A 25,000-nucleotide genomic window follows, 5' to 3' on the forward strand; every position below is an offset into this window, starting at 1 on the left:
GGCTAAGTCTGGCAGAAACCGATCACAGCTCATCACCCATCTTACACCACCCCTACCATGAAGCATGGTGGTGGCAGCATCATGCTTGGGGGTGCTTTTCAGCAGCATGGACTTGGGAGACTTGTAAGAATAGAGGGAACAATGAATGGAGCCAAATACAGGCAAATCTTTGAGGAGAACCTGCTTCAGAGTGCAAAACACCTCAGATTGCAATGAAGATTTATGTTCCAACAGGACAATGACCCCAAACCTGCAGCCAAAGCAACACTGGAAGGGCTTCAGAACAAGAATGTGAAAACCCTTGAGTGGCCCAGTCAAAACCTAGACTTGAATCCCATTGAAAATCTGTGGAAAGACTTGAAGATTGCTGTTCATTGACACTCCACATCCAATTTGACAGAGCTTGAGCAAATCTGCAAAGGAAGAATGGGAGAAAATCCCAAAATCCAGATGTACAAAGCTGATCCAGACATACCCAAAAAGACTCGAAGCTGTAATACCTGCCAAAGGTGCTTCGACAAAGTATTGACTCAGGGGGTTGAATGCTTATCGATGCAAGACATTTCAGCTTTTCATTTTTAGCTCACCTGGATTTCAATCAGGTGGGCTTATGCGATCGAACCGTGTCCATTGGTGAGTGAGTCAGTGAATTAGTCAGTCCATAACACTTCAGTCATTATCGCTGGTACGAAACACACAATTTTGATGAATCTTGGCCACAAGCTTCATATCTGATGCCTAACGAAGGTGTATTGACCACATCAAAATCTGTTCTCATTGAGGGTTTCTACAAGGATTTGATACCCCCCCCCCAAAAAAAAGGTATTTGTGCTCTTCTCCAAAACCACACACACAATTTCGATGAATATTGACCATAACCTTCATCATCCATAATGTACCAGTGTACCAAACTTCGGCTCCGTCGGTATTTTTATTTATTATCCCCCGCCGCGTGGTGGAAGGGGGATATTGTTGGCACCCGGGTCGTCCGTCCGTCCGGCTGGGCGTCAACATTTATAGCTGTGAGTGCGATAACTCATAAACTGTTCGCCATATTGATTTGAAATTTGGGTCACACATGTACCACCTGAAAAGGAATAACCCTATTGATTTTGGGCGTGGCCAGATCCAAGATGGCCGCCGCAGTAAAAATGTTTTTTGTAATAAATGGAAAAATGCTTATCTGATTTCAATTATTTTTCAATGGCAGGGGATTCCCCATCTCTGATGGGTATATTTTTGTCCCCCGCCGCGTGGCGGAAGGGGGATATTGTTGTCACCCGGGTCGTCTGTCCGGCTGGCTGGGCGTCAACATTTATAGCTGTGAGTGCGATAACTCATAAACTGTTCACCATATCGATTTGAAATTTTGGTCACACATGTACCACCTGAAAAGGAAGAACCCTATTGATTTTGGGTGTGGCCAGATCCAAGATGGCCGACTGGGGCGGCCATCTTGAAAAACGTTTTTTGTAATAAATGGAAAAACGCTTATCTGATTTCAATGGCGGGGGATTCCCCATCTCTGATGAGTATATTTTAATATTGATATAGCGGTGGGGTCGTACCAGTATATTGGTATTAAAAAAAAAAAAGATGATAAATCTTCGGAAGAAGTGGTGAAGAAAGAGTCAGCAACGAGTTGGTGCAGAAAGGCGGAGTCAGAAGGCGAATGGTTGAAGATCATTTCTAGGCCAGGACTAGCAAGACGAATCGACAGGATTGAGCGAGCAGGAACGACGACCCACGAACGATACACCAGGAACGACGACGACTCTCGAACGACGACGACCCTACTCTCCCCACCACCCGTCCTTTTATAGATCTGGTAGTGCAGGGTGGGGGTGATGACCCAAAGTGATGTGTCGTCACCCGATTCGGGTGCTCTGGTTGGGTCCTGGCCAGCACACGGGTTGGCCGCCATTACCGGAAGCAGCTCCACTTCACATCTTGCCAGATGGTTCCAAGCTGCGGAATGGTCTCGCTCCGAGCACCGTGACATGATTTGCCTTGCACCGAACTCCGTGCCGTGCCCCGGCGACCCGCGGTTGGCGCTGTTATCGAAGGTGGTGGGATGCATGGTGCCAGCCCTGATCTGTGTCAGGGAATTGAGGGAAAGGATTGGATATAATTATTGTAATTAGGGTTGAGTTGAAGAAGACGATAGATACAATTATTAAATGGAGAAATGGGTGGAAAAGTGTGCACCGAGTGTGTACTGAAAGTTGCCAGCATTTAGGGTGCCGTTTCTTCCATCTACTCAGTACGTGTTCCGTGCAGCATGGGCGTCGTGTTGGGTGTGCTCTCTCTCCACTGGGTGGAAATTACCACTGCACGTGCATTTGGCAGGTTGTGATTTCTGCAGAGGGGTGTCTGGCGTAGTGCCGACTTGGCTTCGCTGAGGACCCATCTCACAGCGAAGGGTGCACGTGGCTGGGATTTACCTCAGTAATAAGAGTATAATGAAATCCGAGATATAATCAGACCTACAGTAGCTCTGAAGTTTACACAACGCACTCTCGTTTTCCCGCTAGACAAAAGGGAAGGGACTATCTGAACGTATATTAATGGAATAACTGTGTGGGGACTGCTGTATGATGGTTGCTCTTGCTTTGGAGGGATGCGGTTCCAAGAACCGCAACAATATTGTTGTGGCCATGGGTACCGAGACACCAGCTTGTCACTCGGGGATTGATCCCCGGTTGTCCTCGGTGGAGCCAGACCTGGGGCCACCGCTCACAATTAACGTTGTGGTACGGTGGGTTGTTTTAAAACCACGAACGCCACTCAGTTAACCACAAGTTCCAGTGTTCGCCATCTAATTATTCGGTTTAACTACAGGTCACATGGTTACCTGAGCGGGGAGCGTGCCTTCGGCAAAGCACCAATGTTATCTGATTAGATTTTAATAAGGGCGGCCGAGCGTTTTAACCGGTGGTGCGTGCCGACGATTTTTTGGTCAAATCTGTGGTAATTACCTCCCAATCTATCTCCGTTCGAACAATGGCAGACCAATAGAAGGAAAGGACAAACGCGGACTGGTTGGAAATCGACAAATAATTTCTTAATAATAAAATAAATAAATAAAAAGAACCTTTTATTTACTGAGGTAAATAAAAAATGAATTTCAAAGCAAAATCAATCAAAAGGTCAGGAAAGAGACAAAGAGCAGATGCTTATCGGGGGGGGGGGGGAGGGTTGACTTACAGCTAAACGCAGACAAGGGGTACCCAGCAGATCATTCAGGAAGAGGGGAGGGGGAGAATCGTCTCACTCACCAGAAAGTCGTCCGTGAAGCGAAAACGTCCTGAAAATGCGTGCATGCGTGTCATGTCCGTCACCAGCACCCAGCTTTGCCGTGCACCCTCTCGCGGGGCAGCTTTGAACGCCAGTCGACGTCTGAAGGGCACCGAGATTGTCCGTCGCGGGTTTCGACCCTGGTGTTGTTGGTGATTGATCCGTCCCTCACTTGATGGCGCCACTGCTCACACCCACACGCGCACCACACGCTCACTTGCCGAAGCACTGGAAGGGTGAATTGTCTCTTCGGCGCTGGTGAGGCACCCGCTTCTTGGTCGCTTCTCTTGCCCTTTGCTTTTTCCTCTCTGGACTTTTTCTCCTCAGACTTTTTCTCCTCAGAACGTGTCTCTTTCTCTTCAGAACGCATCTCTTTCTCTTCAGAACGTATCTCTTTCTCTTCAGAACGTATCTCTTTCTCTTCAGAACGTATCTCTTTCTCTTCAGAACGTATCTCTTTCTCTTCAGAACGTATCTCTTTCTCTTCAGAACGTATCTCTTTCTCTTCAGAACGTATCTCTTTCTCTTCAGAACATCTTTCTCCTCTCAAAACGTCCCTCTTTCGCTTTTTCCTCACTTTTTTTTATACCTCCGAACATCTCTCCTCACAGAACGTACCTCACGCTTTCTCTCGCTCGTTTTTATATCCCCGGGCCGTCTCCGCGGGGTGCCGTCCACCCCAAGTTCACCCCGCCCCACTAGTGCACGGTTACCATGACGACCTGTGCGCTCTCAAAAAAGGCGGGCGTCGGAGTTCGCGAAAGAATGCTGCTGAGGAAAAATGAGGGCGGGCTTCAGAGCTCGTGAAAGAAATGTGTGTGAACGTGTCTGTCGTAAAGAATAAAGCTTCCCATAAGAGAGGGGATCTATCCTTTACCCTTCTCAACGCATCAATCACATTTAAGATCCCATTAGACATGGGGATGGGGCGAAACTGAACATGCATTTAAGGAAATAACTCTCTGAGGACCTGGATGTGTGGATGCATTCATCAGACCGGATTCTGAAATCTGTACCAATATTATAGCCTACAGGTAATGAGTTAATAGGGTAATTAATTTGGATCATTGTACTGAGGGAACTGAGTTAATCGGGTAATTGCTGCTCGTGATGTGATGTGATGTGGTGGGGGTGGGGGATGGTTTCGAATGTGGATTGAACAGCGGGGTTTGAAGGGGATGGTGTGAAGTGGGGGTTAGGACGATGAAGGATGACGAGAAGGGTTTGAGATGGCGGAACAACATATGGATTCAGGTGAGGGAAGTTTCCCATGGGAATTGTAGGGTTGTGAGGATTGAGGGGTCTGTGAGTTACTTTTTGGAAGTTAAAGGGCAAGGGACTGGCGATGGATGGGTAGCTGGAGTTAAAGAAGGGTTGAAAGATAGATAGGCGGACGCCGGAGGGATTGAAAGATGGATTGTTCGATGAAAAGACAAAAGTTGGAGAGTCGGGATTCGGAGGACCGAGGACATTACTCGGGGAATGAAATATGCTAAACTCGATGCCATTTCCCTCCCCCATCGATCGAAACCAGTGGGAATTGGAAGTCTATTCTACATGCAGATTGAACGCGTACCTTATTCTGGTAATGGGAACTAAGGTAGTTCATCGTTCATACCGGTATGACTATCGTGTATCACCGACTCGGCACAAGTTTTCTAAAATGCACCTGAGTCGTATAATTAACCAATTGGCAATTGCTTTAAAACCGGCCATGATGGCAAATCAAAACACTTGTATGGAACTGATGAACTCGGATGCTGAGGGTTAGAAGTTAAAACCTCCTGTACCTACTTCCTGGTACGTCTTGACGTCATACGTTTCATTGTTTCTGTTCGTTGTGTAGCTGAGACGCCGAGTGTATCAAAGCTTTTAAAATCATGTACCGTATTTAATGATTGTAAACACCTTTCTTCGATTTGTTGGTGATGTACCGTTTTTTTTTTGTTTTTTTTCCTTGGTATACCAATATATTATATATCTATATAATTTTTCACATCGATATACCGGTATTGGAATTCTGAATATATTCGTATATATATATATATATATATATATATATATATATATATATATATATATATATATATATATATATATATATATATATATATATATATATATATATATATATATATATATATATATTCAGAATTCCAATACCGGTATATCGATGTGAAAAATTATATAGATATATTGCCGGATCATAATCGACCGCATCAAAATATTCACTCATTAATGGGTCTACTGGGGGGTGGATTGTTGGGGGGGGGGGTGTTGAACCACCCAAAATAGATTAGCTCTCTTCTCCGAAACTACACACACGATTTTGATGAAACGTGAACACAACATTCAAGTGTATCGACGGAATCGATCTTCGCTCATTAATGGGATCTTCGGGAGGGTTGTTTGCCCAAAATAGGATTTGCTCTTTTCTCTGAAAGTACACACACGATTTTGATGAAACTTGACCACAACCTTCATCACCCAAGATGTCCCAAAGTTTGTTCACGGCATAAAAAAAAATCAGGGTCTTGGGGTAATGCGCAGTGGGGGGGGGGGCTGAGCCCCCCAAAACAGGTATTTGCTGTCTTCTCCGAAACTACACACAATTTTGATGACACTTGACCACAACCTTCATCACCCATGATGTACCAAAGTTTGTTCATGGCATTAAAAAAAAACAGCGTCTAAGGGTGTCTGCAAACTGTTTGAGTGACTGTTGCTCCTGATCCAGGCGAGCTTCAGGACGTGCAGTCCTATTTTTAATTAACTTGTAAAAATTTCTCAAAACATGTTTCACTTTGTCATTATGGTGTATTTTGTGCAGATCGGTGACAAAAACATTAAATTTAATCCATTTTAAATTCAGGCTGAAACAACAAAATGTGAATAAGTCAAGGGGTGTGAATACTTCCTGAAGGCACTGCATGTGCATGATGTCCATATTGTACCGCATCTAAGGTCGGTGTGCTCCCTTCGTTTTATATGTGTATATATAGTTACAGCCACGGGTTCCGAGTGTATTATGAGGGGGTTAATCCTCGTTTCTCCTCGGAAGAGCCGGACCTGGGGTCACCACTCACAATTAACTTCATGGTACGGTGGGTTGCTTTACAACCAAGAATACCAATCGGTTAACTACGAGTTCCAGTGTCCACCATCTAACTTGCCGTTTAACGAGAGGTCACGTGACTTTCTGACCAGGGAGTGCACCCTCGGCGATGCTACAATCTTATCTTGATTAGATCTTAAGTAGGGTGGCCGAGCATTTACCGCTGGTGCAGGCTGACTGACAGGTTAATTAGTTTGGTAATTACCTCCCAGTCTATCTAGGTTTGGACAATGCTGGATCAATGGAAGGAATGGACAAGCACAGACAGGTTGAAATGTCGACAAAGAATTTATTAATAAGAAAATAAAAAAGAAAAACTGAAGAACTTTTTATTTCTTTGTGGTGTAAAGAGATGAATTCAAATCAATCAAAATCATCTCAAACAAATAAAGAATTAATCAGGCATTGATAGAAAAATAGACAAAGAGCATATGCTTACCACTGTGCCTTACTTAACGATTAAACACTAGACAAGGGTACCCAGGAGATCATTCGGGGGGGGGGGGAGAAATATGGTCTCGGCTTACCAAGGAAGAAGTCGTCGTGCGTCCATTAAAATGTCCCAAAATGTGTGAGCGTACCTTGGTCTGCTGCCAGCACCCTGCCTTGCCGTGCACCCACCCGCAAACAGGATCGAACACCAATCGACACGCGTCATCACCCCCAGGAATCAGGGATGCCAAGAATCCGATATGCCGAGAACAGGTCCCGAGCAGAACCAGCAGGAACGGTCCAACCATCAGGAGCCGTAACCAACGGACAGCTACAAGGAGCTATCAGCGACAGTCTGGAACTGTCACCAACCGCCAGGAGCTGTAAGGAACCATCACCAGCTGTCAGGAACTTTTACCAACTCTCACCAATGGTCAGGAGGTGTCAGGAATTGTCACCAACTCTCACCAACGGTCAGGAAGACAGTCCTCCCATCCTTTTTATAGGCGACCAGTCTGGGTGGAGCCTCAGGCAGACTGCAGCCAAATCCAGCTTGCCTATTGGCGCATCGTTGCACGTGACCAACCGTCAATGTCATGGTCATCCCTTCCTCGTTCAGCCCGACACGAACAGGAGCCAGCCAGCATCCATAGAGCTGCCAAATGGGGCGTCAAACGTTGATGGAAAAAGGTGGCCGTCAACGTCGGTGAAAGACGTGGGCGTCGAACATCAATGAAAGATAGGTCGGTGAGGTAAATGATCCACAGCCGTATTTGACCGTCAGAATAACCGTTCAGGAAAAGCCCACGGTGTGCTTAATCAAATGTCCTGTAAGTCCAAAGTGCAAATATATTGTCCACCTCCAAGACAACGTGTCCCGGTGGAAAGGGGGTAGAATGAGCCTTTGTTGTGCTAACAGCTATCCCTTGCGTGCATGAACGTGTCGTAAAGAGGAAAAGGTTATCGCATAAGAAAGGGAATCTGTTCTCTCCCCTTCTCCAATGCATCAAACAGTTGGAATCCCACCAGACAAGGGGATGGTTCTATCCTGGACATGCATTGATGGAAATAATTGTCTGAGGACCTGAATATTGTATGCATTAGTCGGATCCGATCCTGAAATCCATTATATATATATATATATATATATATATATATATATATATATATATATATATATATATATATATATATATATTTCTCTCTTTCATGTTACCTTTCATTGAGATTGAATTTAACAGTGGGTTTGAAGGATATCCCATTGACACATTCATGTCAATTTGTTTTTACGTATTGAATGTCTTACAGTGCTATACTGACATAATCAAGTTAGAGTGTGGATGCTTGTCTACATTATATATATATATACACACATATACATGTATTTACATATACATATATTATATTGACCGGGCGTAGTGGCATGCGCCTGTAATCCGGCTACTCGGAGGCTTGGGTTGGAGGATCGCTTGAGGACGGGAGCTCTGCGCTGGGCCATGTTATGAGAGGGTGTAAGGCATCCCGGAATCATGGCGAAACCCAATCCTTATCCCTGTGTCGTAAGAGGTGACCAGGGTTGCGTCAGGAAGGGCATCCGGCGTAAAACCTATGCCAAATCAGTATGCGGATCATAACGGATGATCCGCTGTGGCAAGCCCTTACGGGAGCAGCTGAAAGATGAACAACAACAACATATTATATTATATTGCACACACATGAAATTTTTTTGGCCAGATTGAACACCCTAAGGCTGGTAAAACTTGCACTCATGTAAAAGTACGAAATGTGGTTGAATTGCTTTTCTTGTATAAAGTGCCAGTGTAAATGGAGTATGGTTGAGTAGAAGGGGAGGTGACATGGCAGATGGGAAATGACTCATCTGTTTATGAAATAGACCTCGTCATAAAATAGTTTCCTCGCTTTGTATATGGAAAAGGAACATCCATGCTGCAAATCATTCCACATTGAGTTTACCTTTGTACAGGATCATGACTTCTTTCAACACTTGGAGATGCACATGCGTGCGGAGCACCCACCCCTGTGTGGCCGTGACCATCTCAGTTATCGCTCGTACTACTTTCCCGTCAAGGTTTGTGTGGTTCTTAGCACATTGTTTATCCTCCCCTCTTCAACCCCTCCTCCCTGAGGTTGTGCTTGTCGGCACTTTTTTTTTGAAACTCCTCTGCCCCCTCTTCCACCCTCCCCCACCTTTTTCCAAACGTTTGTGTGCTCTTCAGCTTTATGAACTGATTGTTCCCTTTCAGGGGCATCTTTATTCCTACTTATCTTAACTTTTATTTGCTTTACAGAGTTTGTTTGGATGTGGCAATTATTATTTATATTTTTTGTGTTGTTCACTGCCCTCCATTTTCTGTTAGAATGTCATCGACGGAGACCTGTGTGAACAGTTCAACTCCATGGAGCCAGGGAAGCAGCGTAGCGTGGCAGAGGAGCTGGACCGCACACCATCTGAGGTGTCCAAAAAGCTGGAGGACATTCGAACTCGCTACGCATTCTAAATCCAGGCCTTGAAAACGTACCATTGTTTTTTGAACCTGGATGGTTCCTTGCTTCATTTGTTTTTCAGTTTAACAATTTTGTAATGGGGTGAATGATGAAAGGTTTACCTGTTTTGCAGCAGGAGATTAATATCTGGTCTTTCATAGAAAAAAGTGACTACAATTACTGAAATACTTTAGTTTTGTAATTTGTCATTGTAAATATTTGCTGTTTGTTTGGTATGACTTAATTACGTGAAGTCGTATACAAGAAGTAATTTTTTTTTTCTTAATTATCCAAATACCCTGAACACACAAACTGACAGGAAATGGATTCATGTTAACATCACATTTGTCTTTAAGTTGGGACTTTAATTATTGTAAATACAGTTTTCTCATTCACAAATTTGTTTGGTCTTGTTAAGCATTTCAATTAAACATGCTTTTGGACTCTTCTCGACCTTTTTTTATTCTGCTGCATATAATGTTTACCATCAAAATGGATTGTCCATTCACGAGAACGATTTTTGCTGCCTTTTTATAGGTCGGGTGGGCTTGTGAACTTGGGAAGTTTAGGATTACCACGGCTTGGTTCCTTGCAACTTTATTAACCAGGAATGTTGTCTTTATTCTGGCCTTTCTCTCTCACTCAGGTGGATTGGACAGGATGCACTTTTAGTAAAGCCAGTCCACTAAACAGAGTTCCACTTTCAATGGCTCTGGACGGAGCTAAAACCGCTTCATTGGTTTTGTCTCTCCAAAGGTTGGTGACAGCTTGAGGTTTGCAATGGTTTTTGTAGCATTGCCTTTATTTATAGTTGTCTGTGTGAGGATTAAAGCCAGTTCCTCAAGCCAGAACTTTGTGGCCTTCATAAAATCTGACTAATCCTCTTGAAAGTCGTGGGACACATTTACTTGTCATCATCGTTTTGCCATTTAACACTGTATTGTACAGTTTCTGTTATGCCTCTTGCATAACAATTCCATCCATGACGTCAAAACATTGTTGATACATTTAGGAATGTAGTTTTGGGACCATCTCTATGAAATGATTCATTTAATGAATTTGTAGTTGCGGCTGCTTTTGCTGTACTGCCACAGAATGAAATGGCATTGGGCTTACAGTTGGAAAATTCAATTTTGAAACTCATGCATTCTAAGGGGGATTTATGGAAAAATTGGGAAGTCGCTGGGAATGCTTTGGTTACAAGGGATGTCTGTGTGAATATTTATTTTGTTGTTGTTGTTACTCTGCCCAGTCACTGGTGGTAGGTTGGGGATGGGGTTGGTTGCAGGGCAAGTCTCCCCCTTAATTCTAATACAGAGGAGTATAATATCTGCAAATAAACCTCCATGATGCTCCTTTTTATGTAGTTCTCTGCTGCTTGAATGAACCCCTCGCCCCGACTTCCACACATGTGACTTAGAATAATCCTGATTGTTTCTGGCTGCTGGGTTTGAGTCTCGGTGAGGGGTTTATTTGAGGACGTTTGAAAGTCAACATGATCACGTTTTATGGTAGATTAACAAAGACCACCCGTCGCTTCGTTGACAGGGGTACTAAAAGGGGGAGGGGAGGATTCGTGTTCGTTCGTTCAAATAAATGAATTTGTTCAAGTCATGGCTTTATTCACAAAAGATTTGCAGCTTAATGTAGAACAACCCTGGAGACATCGCAAAGTTCAATCGCCCTTAAAATATACATGACAGATAATCCGCCATCTTGCCTGCTCGTCTGTGCATGCATCACATGGTACATCGGTTCGGGATCCATGCAAACGTCCTATCTTTTTCTTCTTTTTTTTTAAAACGTCCGTTTTTCACCAGATTTGCTTTGATACCCTGCAGAGGACCTCGCCAAACCTCCAAATATATACACAGATCTGGCAGACGCTTTGGATAGACAGTTCCTCTGGGGACAGGGCGCGAGGTCTAGTCGTCAGGTCAGGTCAGGTCAGGTATGGGAGCATGTGCCAGAACAGCGCGTCGCTGCGTCCACTTTCCGCCGGTACTCCAGGGGCCTCCGTCTGGCCATCCCCCAGGCAGATGCCAGGCCCATCCCCATCTCCTTGAGATGATGGTCAACCTGCTGCAACCATGAGGCACGTGGTCGGCCCACTGGCCTCCTCCACTCATGAGACTCCCTCGCTGAGAGAATCTGGTGAGCAGGATCAGCGTCAGGAAAACGAGCCACATGTCCATACAGCCGCAACTGACGCTCACGGACTATGCAGGTAACAAATCTCATCCGAGTCTCTCTCAGCAACCGCTCGTTGGACACAAAATCCGACCAGCGATAGCCAAGGATTCTTCGAAGAGACCTGGTACCAAAGGAATTAAGTCTCCGTCTCAGATCCTTGGTCAAAGTCCAAGTCTCGCACCCATAGAGCAAGACTGGAAGTACCAAGGACCTGAAGACTCGGACTTTCGTCCTCCCGCACAGGTACCGGCAGCGCCACACCCCATGATCCAGTGAATCCATGACTCCCCAGGCCCGACCCAGACGTCTATTGACCTCTGGCTCACAACCTGCGGAGACATGAATATCACTGCCAAGGTAAGTGAATCTATCCACGACCTCAACATCCTCACCACAAACAGACACAGACAGGACAGCAGCATCCAAGATGTCACTGAAAGCCTGGATCTTAGTTTTGACCCAAGAAATCCGTAATCCCAACGGCTCCGACTCCTCATTCAGCACCTCGAGGGCCCCCAAGAGGATGTCTAAAGTCTCCGCAAAGATGACTGCATCATCTGCAAAATCAAGGTCCGAGATCTTGACATTGCCAAACGATGCACCGCAACTTGATCTCTCCGACATCCTCCCAAAAATCCAGTCCATACAAGTGCTGAAAAGTGTGGGGGCAAGTACACATCCCTGACTAACTCCAGTAACAACTGGAAATAAGTCAGAGATGGTACCACCACACTTCACAGCACTCTCAGTACCAGAGTAGAGTTCAGACATCAGATCGATCAGTTTCGGTGGCACCCCACGAAGACCAAGAATCCTCCAGAGGACATCCCGATTCACTGAATCGAACGCTTTACAGAGATCAACATAGGCTGCAAGCAGCCCCTGCCGAAACTCTCGTCTGCGTTCGGTAAGGACACGAAGTGCAAGGATACGGTCAATCGTTGACCTCTTTGGTGTAAAGCCTGACTGCTCTGGACGCTGGTGCTCAAGCAGATGGTGGCGAACCCTATCAAGAATTATCCGAGCAAAGACCTTGCCCGGCACTGAGAGCAGTGTCACCCCTCGGTAGTTGTTGCAGTCTTGGCGATCACCCTTCCCTTTCCAGAGAGGGACAACAAGGCCCCTCTTCCAGTCAGTTGGGATGATGCCTGTGTTCCAGGCAGAGCACAAAACTGCATGCAACGACACGAGTGCAGCATTTCCACCAGCCTTGAGAAGTTCAGCATGGATGCCACAGATCCCTGGAGCTTTGCCCCGTTTCAACTGGTTCACCGCAGCCCGTGTTTCCACAAGCGATGGTGGACCACAGTTGATTCGAGGGTCGGCAACAGGGATTGTAACACCCTTGACGTCCAACTCGACAGCTGGGGGATCAGCCTGGTACAACCACTCAAAGTAACCGGCCCAGCGGGCCTTCACTTCAGACTCCTGTCAAGAGCCTACCACTCTCTGCTCGAACTGCAGTGCTCCGAGGGATGGGCTTGGATGAACGTAATGCGCGAATTCCCCTGTAAGCGGGATGAGAATCACCTGTCCACAGGTGATGCTCTACCCCCTCACAGATTCCTCGCACATAGGCCTCCTTGTCCACCCTCAGTGCACGTACAGTTTTACGCCTCAGCTCCCTGAACAGCTCAGCTCTGCCATTCAGCCTGGCCCTGCGACTCTGGTCAATGGTATCCAGTGTCCCTTGAGAGACAAAATTCTTCTTTGCCCTGCGGTGAACTCCAAGGCATCCACCAGCAACATCAAGGACGGTGGTCTTGAAGGTGCTCCACAACTCTTCAGGACCCCCCAAAGCACCCAGACCCCCCAAGTGTCCACTCAGCCTGTTCGCAAACTCCTCAGCTACTCTCTCATCCCTGAGCTTGGCAACATCCAGCCTCGGCTGGGATGGTACCATTCTCCAGGATTTAAGGTGCAGCTTTAGAGTTGCTACAACAAGCCTGTGGTCAGTATTGAGGAACTGAGCACTCCGGTAGACCCTGCAGTTCTGGATCATCCTCCAACGACCGTCAATGAGGACATGGTCAATCTCCTTTGCCACACCGCCAGCATTGGAATACCAAGTCCAGCGATGAGCTTGCGGGTGCTGAAACCATGAACCAGCCACCCTAAGTCCATGACTTCTTGCAAAGTCAAGGAACTTAGTGCTATTCTGGTTCATAGTTCCTGACCCATGGGGACCAACACACACCTCATAACCATCCCTATCAGTTCCGGTCGATGCATTGAAATCCCCCAAGACTAGAAGTGTATCTCGTCTGGGGCACTGATCAACCACAGACTCGAGTGTGGCGTAGAATGTGTCCTTCACGGTGAGATCACTCGCCTCAGTCGGAGCATAAATAGAGACCAGGGAAATGACACCTAAGGAGTGGCGAATCCTTAATCTCATAATACACTCGTTGACCGGTGTTACCTCAATTATCATTGGGGTCAGCTTATTGGACACAGCTACAGCAACTCCTTGGGTATGGCAACCATCAGAGCGACCAGACCAATAGTAGGTGTAACCACCCACCATTATCTCGCCGCAATGCGGTCTCCGAACCTCAGAGAGAGCTGCAATCCCGATGTCCAAACGCTTGAGCTCAGATGATAACAGAGACAGGTGATCATCCTCTCTTAGGGATAGGACATTCCAGGCACCCACCCGAAGGGACCGCCTCAGGTTAACCCAAGGAGACCGCCGTCTGGTGGACGACACCTCAGCACCACTCCGACACACTCTCCCGCAATCTGACCCAGGGATGTTACCCCGTGGTTTCCCTCCTATCAAAGATTGGGGGTCCCGAAGGCTTTGCCCCAATCCTGTCATCCGGTGAGCTGCCCTGCGAAGGGAAGCTGCACAGGAGGTACTCCCACGGAGTGGGTTTTCAGATTTTTTTGCGTTTTGCGGAATGAAGCGTTTTACGGTGGCCGGAGTGCAAATCCTGCCACCAACCTCCTAATAAGAAGTAGCCCAACTGCAGGAGGACGTCCGCAGACACAGTTGGGCACTAGATATGGATGGCCGTTGGCTCACAAGGAGCTCCTCCGCCCTTTGACAGGTTTTGTTTTTAATCCTGCTGGGTGTCCATATCCAAACACCCTCCTCACCAGAAAACCTGGTGGGGGAGACGGTTTAGTCGCCGACAACCCAACCATGGAACAGGTTAGTACAGGTTTACATGGTACCTGTAGCAGGTCACAGATCGAACCTGACCTGACAATAGGTCTAGTCGTGAATGCATTAAAGAGGTCTAGTCGTGAATGCATTAAATCATATAGCTCAATGAAGCTTGTTAATTTTGGCACATTCACAATTTTTTTGTTCACTCAACATAATTCTCCAAACTGTAGAAAAAGGTAAGTTTAATGCTTTGGAAATTTCACATTTTCTTGTCGATGTATGTAGGAGGAGGGAACATAGCCTTGCTTGCTTAAAGTAAATAGGTATATCGGCACAGTTATAAGACTCGTTATTTCTTTAAATTATTTCGACACCACAGATTTCGACACTGATTTAGTCCAGATGATATCTGATCCTCAAAATGAAATAATATTTCGATGATGTACTTCAATTAGTCTGAGATTAGATCGTGAAAAATCGTATCTCATAATGCATGAAATCGCTCCAAGATTCTAATTTGAAAACTGCAGCACTTACAAAAGCGATGTATCCAGCGATTCATAGTCATGATGAACAGGCATTTGATAATATGAGTGAGGAAAGTGGATTTTTTTTTTGCTGTGGCCTGATCCAAGTCAAGACATGGTTGAGCCTTCCAAAAAAAATGGTGGCTTGAGACCCCAGCGAGGTTACTCAGGAAAAGCTTCAATACCCCAGAGAGCGAAGTGACTGAGGATATTATTAAATAAGGTCGTTAATTATCTTCAAAAGGGGTGTTTAAATTAACCCAAACACCCAATTTTCACTCTTCCACTTCCTTGGAGTTTTAGTATGCATGCAAAGTTTCAGACTACTTGGTTTTATAGTTTTTGGAGTTATGGAGGGCACACATACACACACATATACACATACACATATTAACATTTATTAGTATAGACTAGCAAATACAATCCCCCCTCTCTTTGCTGTTGGGGGTATTAAGGAGGAGGGAGGAGAGGAAGAGAGAAGAGGCAGGAGGGGGGGGAGGTGGGTAGAGCTATCTATGCCTCACCAAATGTTGCTATCCCGTGGGAGAGGGATGTGAGGACTGGCTGAGAGAGAGAGGTATGAAAAGAACAAAAAAGAGAGAAAGGGGTGGAGGTGGGGTTAGGAAAGAGAATATGTTATGCTTAATGGCCAAACATACAAAAACAAACTCATGTCAGAACAGCTGTACACATGACACAACAGAGTTTATAATGTAATCTGCTGGCACATCTGCAAAAACTTTGATATCCCAGTTCCAGAAAATTTGTGGGAAAATGAACCAAAAGTAATCACTGAAAACATGGAAGTACCGTTCACGTACGACCTTATCCCATCGAGCATGTACATCGAAAGCAAAGCGTTGTGACCACATCATACTTGGGTCCAAAAAAAGAGGAAGGCATTGCTGATTGAGGTGTTAATAGCAGTGATTTTGGAATAAATGATGCAGAAATTATGAAAATGACCAAACACCAAGATCTCATGAATGAAGTGAGAAGATCTCTCAAGTTGTACCAGTGATAGCTGGACCTACAGGAATGACGATGAAGAACCTCAGACATATTAAACATGGGTGCAATAGCCCTGGGTGCTCACCTGGCAGTGGCTGGATAATATAATCAGGCAACCACTGGTAGGCATGGATGACCCACAAAATATATAACAGAGAAGAAAGTAAATACCGAGGATTTTTTTTTTTTTATGTCATGAACAAACCTTGGTACATCACGGGTTGTGAAGATGGTGGTCAAGTTTCATCAGAATTGCGTGTGTGGTTTTAGTAAAGAAAGTAAACGCATATTTTGGGGGGCAACCCCCCCTCTTTCCATCGACCCTCCCAGACCCCAATTTTTTAAATGTCATAAACAAACTTTAGTACATCACAGGTGCTGAAGACGATGGTGAAGTTTCATCGGAATTGTATGTGTAGTTTTGGAGAAGATAGCAAATACTTATTTGGGGGGTGACACCCCTTAAATCCCCTTCGAGCCATATTTTTCTAATGTCATGAACAAACTTTGGTCATCAAAGGTGATGAAGATTGTGAAGTTTCATCGGAATTATGTGTAACGGTTGCGAAGAAAGCAAATACCTCTTTGGGGAGGTAACCCACTCTCCCCCCCTCCCCTGAACTCCCTCTGTGGACCCTTTCAGACCTTTGTTTTTTTATCTTTCTTAATGCCATCACAGGTGATGAAGGTTGTGGTAAAATTTCATTGAAATCGTAAGTGTTGTTTCTGAGAAGAAATTGCAAGTATTTGTGGACGGACGGATGATGCACCATCCCATAAGCTCCACAGAACTACTTTACAAGTGAGCTAAAAAACATTCCTGGGAATATTATTGCAAACTAACTCCAGTTGGAAGCTGTCCGGACTCAACGACGATCCTGAAGAGAGCCCTCGGCACAAAACTTCACAGGTTGGTCCATGAATCGTGACCCCTTACCGAAATGAAGGTGGTTGCTTTGAGCCCACCCTGGGAGGACTCCATTCAACACTGAAACCCGCATATGAAGACACCAATCGCACGCACACACACACACACACACACACACACACACACACACACACACACACACACACACACACACACACACACACACACACACACACACACACACACACACACACACACACACACACACACACACACACACAGACACAATCAGTATCTATTTCACCTCCTGACACCCACCCACCAGACGTGGGGATCTCATGCGTGCACGCGCGCACACACACACCTGATTGGTATCCGTTTCACCTCCCGACACCCACCCACCACACGTGGAAATCACACACACACACACATATACACACACATTGCCTTTCATTAGTGCAGACAGGCAAATACAACCCGTCGCTTTGCTGGTGGGGGAGTATTAAGGATGGGGGGTTGAGAGAGGGAGGGAAGGGAGAGAGATAGGAGGGAGGGAAAGCTAGGAAGGGAGGTAGGGAGAGCTATGCCTCACCAAACGTTGCTATACCATGGAAGGGAGGGATGCGAGGAGGGGGTAAGAGAGAGAGAGAGAGAGAGACAGAAAGAAAGAAAAAGAGAGATGAAAAAAAACAGAAGAGATAAAGGTGAGAGGTGGAGGTGGGTTTAGTAAAGAGAATGATATTGTTGCGGGCTGGGGTCCGGTAGCAAGAACGACCACAAGGTGAGTCAAGTTACGTCGTATCCCACCAGGCTCCCGGAATTGTAGGCCGTCGCTCACGGATAATTCCGTGACGCGGCGGGTCGCTTAACCGACCGTGGACGGCAATACCTCAACCGTGTAGCGTAGGGTCTTCCTGCCAGGTGTAATCAGTTTACCTAATTTACCATGCAGTTTCAACTACCGGGGAACTACTCCCTCGGTACGCCTTGCCTGAACCGGATCACTCTACCAACTACGGTAGAGTACCAACTCCGGATCGGATGCAGCCGAGCGGAACTCCCAAGGACATACCGGCTCGAATGAACAGATTATCGTGGATAAAGACCCGGCTAAACTCAGATTCGAACCATGCTGAACCAATGAAGAAAAAGACAAAACGAACTGGGAACATATCTACAATAATTTATTTACACTAGGCGAGGAAAAACATGTGGTACAGGAACAAGTTTATTGGTGTGTTATGCAGGGGAAAGAAGAGAGAGGTGTAGTGCGACAATTTTTACAGCAACTTATCAAAGCAGACAGTGCAGACTTGCGTGAGATTAATACAAGCAACAATTACAATTATCACAAACTTAAACAGTTTTTACTTAATGGACAGGCGCCACACACTCAGACACGCACTCGGACAAAATAAACCCAGATGGATGGCAAAGGACTTTTGCAGCCACGGAGGGAGGGAGCTGAGGTCGCAATTCTTTTGGTACCTGAATGTTCCGAGGGAAGGGATGCTCCGTGGTGAGGCACCCGACAGGTCGTGCAGTTCGACCCACAGCCACACGTGTGGAGACCGTGTCTGCGAAGGAGCCTGGGTGGAGAGCACTGAGTCCAAGGTATGAACTGGGCTGCAGACAGGAGCAGGACCCGACCGAGGCCTGGTCGAGGTCTTTTCAGATCCCTCACAACCAACGAATGAACGAACAAACTTTCAAATCCAACCAGCGAACCTCTTCCTCCCTCAACCAACAACGAACTCGCTGGCTCTCACTCTACTCTGAGGATGGTGTCGTAATTTATCGATCCCCAAGGTCGGGAGGGCCTTGGCGAAGCCGACGTCATCGTCCGTTCTGATTGGATAGGGCCTTCATGGGGTCCGCCCTTCCTGGGCAGGGTTTCGGCCAGGCCGGGAAAGCCTGTCCACTCCACACGTGTCTGGACCCGTCAAGAAGGAATTGGAACGTTTGGGGAAGCCGAGGAACTGGAACAGGGAACGTGAAGATTTTGCCTCGAGAAACGAGCCTCCGGATAGGAGACAGCAGATGGGCAATGGTGCGCTGTGGCCAGCGAACTGAGGGCTGCAAGCGCTATAGTACCGTGGATCGTAACGGAGGGGATATAATGATTTATTAATCTAACTAAAAAAACATCGCAACACACCCCAGTGTCCTCCCACTACACACAAGGTAGGGATCTATCTACACATACACTTAATGGAATAACTAACTTTGGGACAACTGCATGTTTGTATGCATACGGTTCCTAGAACCGTAACAATATGTCATGCTTAATGACCGAACACACGCATTAAAAAACAACTCATGTCAGAACAGCTGCACACACAATGACAACAGAGTTTATAATGTAATCTGCTAGCACATCTGCAAAAACTTTGATGTCCCAGTTCCAGAAATTTTTTGGGAACATGAACAAAAAATAATCACTGAAAACATTGAAGTACCCACCGCTCACGTATGACCTAATGATCCCATCGAGCGTGAACATCAAAAACAAAGTGTTGCGACCAGATATGATACTTGTGTAAAAAAATAGAAAAAGGCATTGCTGATTGAGGTGTTAATAGCAGTGATTTTGGACTAAACGATGCAGAAATCAAGAAAATTACCAAACACCAAGACCTCAAGAATGAAGTGAGAAGATCCTGGAAGCTGAAGAATGCCAAAGTTGTACCAATGATAGCTGGACCTTTGGGAATGATGATAAAGAACCTCACAGAGATGTTAAACATGGGAGTGCTCACCTGGTCATGGCTGGATAAGATAACCAGGCAAGCACTGATAGGTACGGATGACCCACAAAATATATAACGGAGAGAAAGTAAATACCTATGGATTGTTTTGTAATGCCATGAACAAACCTTGGTACATCATGGGTGATAAAGGTTGCGGTCAAGTTTCATCAAAATTGTGTGTGTGGCTTCAGAAAGAAAAGCAAATACACATTTTGGGGGGCAACCCCCCCCCCTCCATAGACCCTTCTCAACGCCAATTTGTTTTGATGTTATGAACAAACTTTAGCACATCACTGGTGGTGAAGATGGTGAAGTTTCATCGGAATTGTATGTGTAGTTTTGGAGAAGAAAGCAAATACTTATTTGGGGGGCAACCCCACCCCACCCCTTAAATCTCCTTTCGAGCAGATTTTTCTCATGTCATAAACAAACTTTGGTATGTCATGGGTGATGAAGGTTGTCGTGAAGTATCATCGGACTTGTGTGTATCCTTTGAGAAGAAAGCAAATACCTCCTTTGGGAAGCAACCCACTCTCCCCCCCCCCCAAGTAAACTCCTGCTGTTGACCCCTTCAGGCCGCGTTTTTTCTTTTAATGCCATCACCGGTGATGAAAGTTGTGGTCAAATTTCATTGAAATTGTATATGTAGTTTCTGAGAAGTTGCAAATATTTGTGGACAGACGGACGACGTGCCATCCCACAAGTTCCCCGGAACTACGTCACAGATGAGCAAAAAACCATTCCTGGGAATATTATTACAAACTAACTACAGTTGGAAGCTGTCTGGGGCTCAGCGATCGTGAAGAGAGCCATCGGCACGAAACTTTGAGAACAGAAAACTTCACAGCTTGGTCCATGAATGTGACCCCTTACTGAAATGAAGGTTGATACTTTGAGCCCACCCTGGGAGGACTCCATTCCACATTCTGAAACCCACATATGTAGATACCAATCAACGACACACACACACACACACACACACACACACACACACACACACACACACACACACACACACACACACACACACACACACACACACACACACACACACACACACACACACACACACACACACACACACACACACACACACACACACACACACACACACACACACACACACACACACACACACACACACACGTCTTCGTGGATACTTATCAGCAGAGGGCGCCTTTACATTGCGCGTTTTTCTTTTTTACAATTTCGTTTACAGTCATGTTTGTCGGTATTTCCCTTTAATAGTTGACTCCACCACCTAATATGGCCGGAGGTTATGTTTTCACCCATATCTGTTTGTCTGTGAACAGGATATCTCAAAAGGTTATGGACAGATTTGGACGAAATTTGGTGGACATGTTGGGTTTGTAATGAGGAGGAATTGATTCAATATTGTTGAAGATCCGGATCCGGATCTGGCTACTGGAAATTTTTAAGTGATTCCTCACCATTGAGAGATTAGGCCAAAAACGATATATAGCGCGATGTCTCAAATAGTTGTGGACGGATTCGGATGAAACTTGGTGGACAGGTTGGGTGTTTGACTAGGAAGAGTAAATTCGATTTTGATGAAGATCCAAATCTGGATCCAGATCCGAGAATTTTTTAATTTTCAACTGATTTTTCACTATTGAGAGATGGGATCAAAAACGATATATAGCATGATATTTCAAAACGGTATGGACGGATTTTGACAAAACTTGGTGTATTTGTTGGGTTGGTGATGAAAACAATCTGAATCCATTTTGGTTCAGGTCTGGATGCCGATGCAGCCTATCAGTGGGATACAAAACGTAGACTGTTCACCCTGGCAGAGGTATGTGCTCAACCGAGTGCTGTTCTAGTTTGAAATGTCTTTGATGATATCGTTTGTATTCATTACACAGATTGCTGTTAACTGACAATTGTAGTTTAAAATCCATCCTGAATGGTAATTGTTTTTCTGCCAACTATTGAGCATTATTTGTTTTCAGGCACTGTAACTGAAGCACATTAATTTTTCATCTCCTGTGTTAAGGAACAGTAATGCCAAAGAAATCGATTCCAACAAAACACCAAATGGTTCACAAAGAGAGGATTTGTTTGTTTTTTTTAGATTTTGTAGTTGTAAAATCACATTGTGAAAAAAGAATTGCACCAGTGTCCGAAGGAAGTGGTTCAGTTTGGTATTTTTAATATGAAATAGGCAATGCCTAGAAACAAACGAAACCCATGAGAACTACTTCCCTTTAGAATCCCTTAAAACCCTCTAGAATTACCTTTTAGAATCCCTTTGAAACCTCTAGAATTACTCTTGAGAATGAATCCTTAAGAACCCTCAAGAATTACCTTTTAGAATGAATCCCTTAGAACCCTCTAGAATTACCTTGTGGAATTCCTTAGAAATCTTTAGAATTACCTTTTAGAATCCCTTTGCACCCTCGAGAATTACCTTTTAGAATCCCTTTGAAACCTCTAGAATTACCCTTTAGAATGAATCCCTTAGAACCCTCTAGAATTACCCTTTAGAATGAATCCCTTAGAACCCTCTAGAATTACCCTTTAGAATGAATCCCTTAGAACCCTCTAGAATTACCTTTTAGAGCCCTCTAGAATTACCTTTTAGAACCCTCTAGAATTACCCTTTAAAATGAATCCCTAAGAACCCTCAAGAATTACTATTTAGAATGAATCCCTGAGAACCCTCCAGAATTACCATTTAGAACCCTCGAGAATTACCCATTGGAACCCTCAAGAATTACCCTTTAGAACCCCTTAGAACTACCCTTAAGAACACTTGAGAAATACCTTTAGAACCTTTCAAAATTACCTTTTAGAATTACCCTTTAGAACCCTCCAGAATCACCTTTTAGAATTACCCTTTAGAACCCTCCAGAATCACCTTTTACAATTACCCTTTAGAACCCTCCAGAATCACCTTTTACAATTACCCTCTAGAACCCTCCAGAATCACCTTTTACAATTACCCTTTAGAACCCTCCAGAATCACCTTTTACAATTACCGTTTAGAACCCTCCAGAATCACCTTTTACAATTACCGTTTAGAACCCTCCAGAATCACCTTTTACAATTACCCTTTATAACCCTCCAGAATCACCTTTTAAAATTACCCTTTAGAACCCTCCAGAATCACCTTTTACAATTACCCTTTAGAACCCTCCAGAATCACCTTTTACAATTACCCTTTAGAACCCTCCAGAATCACCTTTCACAATTACCCTTTTGAATGCTCCAGAATCACCTTTTACAATTACCCTTTAGAACCCTCCAGAATCACCTTTTAAAATTACCCTTTAGAACCCTCCAGAATCACCTTTTAAAATTACCCTTTTGGACCTTCCAGAATCACCTTTTAAAATTACCCTTTAGAACCCTCCAGAATCACCTTTCACAATCACATTTTAGAATCAAATTCGGGACGTTTCAGAAGGTTCCTCATCTTCATTTTGAACGGATGGAAGAATGTGAAGCTCATGCTTAATTAAAGCAATCTACATGCTAATCAAAGGTATTTAAACTTGCGTGTACGATGTAGTATTTAGTTTCACGTTAATTAGTGGTGGATTTTCAGTTTATTTAACCTGGTGTAGTATTTGCATTCCAGTGCACTGGGCTTCACAAAAAGGGTCGAACGGGAGTGATAACGGAAAGTCGACACGTGGTGAATGTGTGAGTCTCGGTTACCGAGCAAGTGAACTTCGTTATTATTTATTTATTTATTTATTTTTAAAAGTTATCCAACCGAGGCTCGTAGACCATGCTGGAGACGACATGCATCATCGACAGTTGGAGACGGTGTGCTCTTACATGAATTACAACGACGGTACGACACATCCGTGCATGTACGTTTTTTCTTCTTTTACATTAATTACATAGACAAGGTACAAACACGTCTGGTATTTGTGATTTGAACCTCGGATCGTCTAGAGTTCAAATAGGAACAGTAACATCACACCAACCCTAAGCACAAACTAGTCATTTTGGGAATAAAAATAAAAAAAGACGTCATGGCGTCTTTTTGCAGTAAATGTCAAAGCATTGAAAGTTCTTATAATTCACATTTCGCAAGAATGTTCAACTATCATCTCAGGAGTGAAACATTGACAACGTACATCACGTGGTGATCCGCTGTGTAAATGTATTTTTTTTTTACTTATTTGTTCGTTGAAAAATAATTAAACCAGTAAAATCATAAATATTGTTGAACTAGTTTGGTAAACCATCCGTGAAATGAGTATGCCCCAAATTTGACCTGGAAACTTGGTCATACCAATAACGAAGGTGACGTGCACAGTGTATTATTATGAAAGCGATACGTGGAAGAATAAGAAGACCCACTCATTCCACATGTTCAGGTCCACAGGGTTGCCGAGGCTGTTCTTCCTTGGCGAGGGGGGCTACTCCGATGCAGGATACTCGAACGGCTCATTCTTCCCAGGAGCGGTTTACCGACCTCGGAAGAATGACAGGTTGAGTCGACCCACCTGGTGTTATTTAACGGCTTGACGGGCTCAAACTCCGTCAGGACCCTGAGACCTTAAGCCTGCCACCTTAACCGGTAAGCCAACACCAGGCTGATGCATTAAATTTAACATATCAATATTAAAAGTATTCTCCGCCTTTAAACAAACACTTATTTTCTCAGAGTGCAAGCCGTCATAAGATTTCGGTGTGGAATTCTCTTTCAGACGTGTACATCGCTTGTGTGGGGCGTCATTCTTAAGTGCTTCGATTGTTTAAATTCGATTGTTTAAACTCGATTGTTTAAACCTTTAAACTTTAAAGGGTTCTTGCCCCCAAGGTGCTGTTTAATACGGATTATTGATTTTATTTTTTTTGTATACATTGTCGAGGCTCGAAAAGATCAAACACACAGAATGTATAACAAGGGGAGCAGGAGACGAGAGGGGTGAGAGAGGGAAGCACGAAACAATGGGGAACAGAGACATATGATCTATGGAGGGGAGAGGGATGGGGCAGGGTACACAGGGTAAACAAGATGGTCACTACAGGGACTTTCAGGTCCTTACGCAACAGGGACTTTCAGGAAGGAAAGCAGGGAATTTGAAGGAGGTGGGTCTGGGGTGGATTAGCGGGGGTAGAAAAGATCATGGTTTTTGGGTGAACAGCAGTTTTGAAGACTTGGGGGGAGGGGTGGGGGAGAGTGAGATTGAAGAGAGACTG

The 25,000-nt window shown here is 44.8% G+C and overlaps 1 protein-coding gene and 2 long non-coding RNA genes across 5 annotated transcripts in view; 2 read left to right on the forward strand and 1 right to left on the reverse strand.

Annotated features, from left to right (window-relative positions):
* The window catches only part of SF3B3 (splicing factor 3b subunit 3), a 71,879-nt gene extending 62,082 nt beyond the window's left edge, over positions 1-9,797 (forward strand). For all 3 annotated transcript variants that reach the window (XM_085888934.1, XM_085888931.1, XM_085888932.1), the window contains exons 26-27: positions 8,829-8,933; positions 9,223-9,797. In XM_085888934.1, coding sequence (XP_085745060.1) covers positions 8,829-8,933; positions 9,223-9,363 — 246 coding nt within the window. In that variant the 3' untranslated portion in view covers positions 9,364-9,797. The remainder of the gene's footprint in view (positions 1-8,828; positions 8,934-9,222) is intronic.
* LOC147023486 (uncharacterized) overlaps positions 1-25,000 on the reverse strand; it is a 47,946-nt gene that overhangs the window by 16,110 nt on the left and 6,836 nt on the right. The window lies entirely within an intron of this gene.
* Positions 21,899-25,000, forward strand: part of LOC147023487 (uncharacterized) — a 33,940-nt gene continuing 30,838 nt past the window's right edge. The window contains exon 1 of the long non-coding RNA XR_015060216.1: positions 21,899-24,374. This is a non-coding gene — a long non-coding RNA (uncharacterized LOC147023487). The remainder of the gene's footprint in view (positions 24,375-25,000) is intronic.

Source organism: Eptatretus burgeri, chromosome 7 (assembly GCF_056783735.1).
Source record: "Eptatretus burgeri isolate ZD-2024b chromosome 7, Ebu_testis_v1, whole genome shotgun sequence".
Taxonomy (NCBI): Eukaryota; Metazoa; Chordata; class Myxini; order Myxiniformes; family Myxinidae; genus Eptatretus; species Eptatretus burgeri.